Raw genomic sequence first — 4,558 nt, forward strand, 5'->3', positions numbered from 1 at the left:
TTGCGGTGTGATCGCGCCCGTTTGATGCGCCCCCGATCTGTCCCTCTTGCGGAGCAAAATCTTCCGTGTGACCAGGGCCCTAGTTGCCCTTTTCTGCACTTTTTCCAATGCATCACTTTGCACTTGGTCACATTGAACCCCACTTGCCACATTGACGCCCACTCGCCCATCCTTGACAGATCCATTTGAAATGCCTCACAATCCTCCCTGGTTCTCACCACCCTGAACAACTTTGTGTCATCTGCAGATTTAGCCACTTTACTGCTTACTCCCAACTGCAAATCATTAATTAACAAGTTAAAAAGCATTGGACCCAGTAGTAATCCCTGTGGTACCCCACTGCTTACCACCCTCCACTGAGAAAATTGCCCATTTATACTCACTTTATGTTTCCTATTAATTAGCCAGTTTTTGATCCACAAAAGGACTTGTCCTTTTATCCCGTGACGATCAAGCTTACTTAGGAGCCTTTGATGAGGAATTTTATCAAAAGCTTTCTGGAAGTCAAGGTAAACTACATCTATTGGGTCCCCCTTGTCCACATGATTGTTCACTCCCTCAAAGAACACATTGTTGGCAAAACAAAGTCTGGGAACACTTTATCTATGGTAAAATTGTCTCTTACACAAAATGTTTTCAAGCAATTTGGTTCCCAGCAGTGACTTATCTCACAGAAGAAGGAGTGATTCCAAATAACTCTTATTACAAAGATCTGTTATATTTTTAATAAGGGCTCTTAACGATTGAAATGTTGGTTAATACGCAGTGTTAATATGTGTTATGAATGTACTGTTGAATATGTTGTTCAAAATAAATAAACACTTATTGGGGGGGGGGGAAGAACACTAACAGGTTAGTGAGACAAGATCTTCCCTTACAGAACCCATGCTGAGTCTGCCTCAATAGTTTTTGTTCTTTTGCTGTTCTTATACTGTTATCATTTTCCTCCTCCCTGCTGTACGGGAGATGGACTTGGAGGTCTGTGTGTTACGGTAGGTAGGGAAGGCATGTAGGATAATGCCCATTGCTGTACAGTGGCAGATGGGACCTTTTCTGCATAATCTTCTCCGGAGCTGTTAAAGAAACAGGCATAGATCTCTGGGCCAGGAACCTCTATGCACAGAGTTCTTGGATTTTTTTTATCCAGAAACTTCAAAAGAAGTTATGACGTTGTGCTCCATATACATGCTGCACAAGTTGTCTTTGCCATCAGGTTCTTTATTTAGTGCAGAGTAATGATTTTTGGTATATCCTAAGATAGACTGCCTATAGGTAAATGGATGCATTGAACTTAAAGGTAACAGTAATTCCACTGTAATTTTTACTAGCTAGCAGTGACAGCACATCAGGCATAACTGTTCTACAGTATTTTGTAGACATCATGCATTTAGGATGGATCTGAAGGAGGTCTCTACAGAGCTTTACACAGCATATGTCTTGTGCAGAAGGATACTGAACGGCTCACCAGCATTCTTGGTCGAACTGAGGCATGCATTCAGCACTCTGAGACCATTGAGATGATCTAAGAGGGCAATCTTAAGCAGGTGTATTTGGAAGAAAGTCCCACTTGATATAATGGGATTTACTCCCAGTAAAGTGTTCTTAGCACTTCAGCCTAAGTCAAGAAAGGCCTTCAAGCTGACAATAACTAGCTGGTTTGAGCTAAGACATGAACCGATTTTTAAAAGCAAAAAATAACCCCAAGTGTTAATCCTCTTTTAATATTTGTTTATCATTATCATTGAATACAAATGTGCATTCTGGCCTGTCTTGCATGTAACTCCTATATTTGCATCATGGGCTTTAGTTGGGTATATATATCATAGAAAATTAAATGCAATATTTGGCTTTGGTAAATTTTGTTGTTGAAAAGAGCTCATTTGTTATAATAAGGTTTCTGTTCTAATTCATCCTTGGCTTGGCGATCCAGTCAGTCAAGCCTTTTTTATTTCAATAAATGTATAAAGTACTTCCCTAAGGCCTAATCCTGCTTGCATAAGAAACTTCACAGTGAACAAGATGTGCTGCCTTTGGCTTGGAATCTTGATAACTCATCAAAATGCACTTGAGAGGATGTAATTATCAAGCCCCTGTTTGTGAGTTCTTTGTGCCAAGTTCTGGGTATGGTTTTGATTTTTAAACAGTGCTAATCTATAGCCTATGGAAAATTGAACAGAGAATGGTTAGCAAATTTGGAGCATGAGCACATGGCATTTAAATTATAGCTCACCCCCCCACGCCGCCCTGACTTGCAATGTTAAGAGCTGAGAGAGCTCTTTTGAGGACTACTCTTTCCAGAACAGCTCTGAGAGAACTGTGACTGACCCAAGGTCACCCAGAGGGCTTCATGTGGAGGAGTGGGGAATCAAACACGGTTCTCCCAGATTAGAGTCCCAACCACTACACCAAACTGTCTCCCTGAGGTCTTATAGTCTTCCCTTCCTGCGTTCCATAAGTATCCGTAATTAGCTTAGAGCCATCTCCTGACAATGTCTGCCAAGGGTCAACAAAAGGTGTCTTTACTGGTAGTTCCCCACTTTTTGAACTTTTTTTCCTTCCCAACACTTGCCAAAACCTGAACAACATCCAGAAGTCATTAAAAAAATTTTTTTAATTGAGTAGGCATTTAGTGGCTGTGGATAATATAATTTTAGTGTTATGCGTACATAAAAACATTTCAAATCTTACTTGCTATGAGTCAAAGAGGAATGGTTACTCTATAATATCCACACCAGCTGTTTTTGTATAATGTCCTCTCTAAAAAATTCTTTATCTTCCACTGACTCTTGCTTTTGGAATACATTCTTACATTGCAGTGCTGGTGACCCATACAAAAATTAATTTGAGAGCAGCTCCCTGAATGTTCTTACAGTATTTTTTGCTATTTCTTTTAGTTACATCTTTTCCATTTGTTTCAGTGGCAAGTAATCATCTTTAGTCCCACTCCAGAGGAAGGAGGACTTCTTGATTGCCACTGAACATTCAATTTTTAGAGCAGTTGAGATGAGAAAGTGATTTGCCTCCTGTGTGGTTATTGTTGGCTGTTTCACTGCTTCTGTTTCCGTTGCCAGGTGGAATACTGTCCGTGTGTGGTAGCCAATGACTGCTGGAACCTGTTGATGGAATTCATGCAAAGCTTCATGGGAAGTCACGTTCCTGGAATCCCTTCTGTGTTCAGCAACAAGCATGACAGTATCTACAGCCCAGCTGACACAATGGTTCAGTACATGGAACTCTTTAACAAGATTCGCAAGCAGCAGCAGGTGCCTGTTGCAGGGATCCGATGAGGAGGGCTTCATAATGCCTGTTTTCAAGCTAGCAACTGTTTGCTTGATAGTCATATCGCATCCCAGTACTCCAGATTACAATTTTCTCTCTACATCAAAGGACAGTCCTGCTTCTTTGGAGGGATAAAATTAAGTGTATCTCATCCTACCACTTCACATATCAGTGATATTCGCTTACTTTGCCCTGCTGGCTCAGTAAACTTACCTACCCTGGGGTCTTCAAGCAACAGTCCCTCCAAAAACTGGAAACTAAGGACAACTTAACTTGCAGAAATGCAGAGGTTCAAATTGTGTGCAGGTGGAAGAGTGGGCTTTGATTGTATTTAATATCCTTGGTGGTGAACGTGAGGTTTCTGTCTGAATATGAAAGCCCTTTACTACTAGGTTTAATAAAAGAGCTATATTTTCAGATGATACTGTGAACTCAGTAGATGGTTTTTCTTGCAGTTTGTCGACATTTTATTCTTTGGATGGAAACTTAAAACAGACAGATTCAATGTTCTCAGAGTTTAAGTTCTTGCCCTCCCAATATCTTCATAGAATAAATATTAAACTGTTGGGATTTAGAATTATACCAGTTTAGAAGCGTAATTTCTGTGATCTTCTGAAGTCAATATTCTGCCTTCTACCCTGTAAATATATTTGAATAGTACAGAAAGAAGAATCTGATCATGCATAATATGCCCCAAACGGAAACTTCAGTTCAGTTAAGATATCAAAATGTTTTATTATGAGGCCTTAGAAGCACATAGGTATAACCATGCAAGATCTTCTGAAATAGTAAGCATTTTGTTGATTGAGGAATCTAGTGTTTTCATCCTTATTGTATTTTGTCTGTTTTTAGACTTATTTGTTGACTACATTATTGTGACCTGTTTTTATTTTGTGTTGCAGCTGTGTTAGTTCCCATGAATATCGTCCCTTAATAATTTCCTAAAATAAAGAACTATTAGGCTAGGATCTTATCTGCTTCATTTTGGAGCCTGGTATCTTCTTCCAAACTTTGGTAAACAATATGGGCTAACCATGCTACCTCGTAATAAGTACTTTCTTCATACTAACCCTCTAGCCTGCGAACTTGATCTTGTGCTGTTTTAAGCAGTGGCAACAGACTTCAACACCACATCCTCAGTAGTGCTATGAGGGGAGATCACATCATACTCTATACTGTGGTAGCAATAGTCCTAGGGTGCTGCTATTCTGGTATTACTGAAAACTGCTCCACAGTATAGAACTATTATGCAGTAGGATGTGCATTTGTTTCCAAAGGA

At 39.8% G+C, this 4,558-nt stretch overlaps 1 protein-coding gene across 5 annotated transcripts in view; it reads left to right on the forward strand.

The window, feature by feature from the left end:
• MED20 (mediator complex subunit 20) overlaps positions 1–4,229 on the forward strand; it is a 30,556-nt gene extending 26,327 nt beyond the window's left edge. For all 5 annotated transcript variants that reach the window (XM_015421647.1, XM_015421648.1, XM_015421649.1 and 2 more), the window contains one exon: positions 3,072–4,229. In XM_015421647.1, the coding sequence (XP_015277133.1) occupies positions 3,072–3,287 (216 nt within the window). In that variant the 3' untranslated portion in view covers positions 3,288–4,229. The remainder of the gene's footprint in view (positions 1–3,071) is intronic.
• The last annotated feature ends 329 nt before the right edge of the window (positions 4,230–4,558 follow it).

This window comes from Gekko japonicus, unplaced genomic scaffold (genome assembly GCF_001447785.1).
Source record: "Gekko japonicus isolate JY-2015 unplaced genomic scaffold, Gekko_japonicus_V1.1 scaffold2274, whole genome shotgun sequence".
In the NCBI taxonomy this organism is placed as follows: Eukaryota; Metazoa; Chordata; class Lepidosauria; order Squamata; family Gekkonidae; genus Gekko; species Gekko japonicus.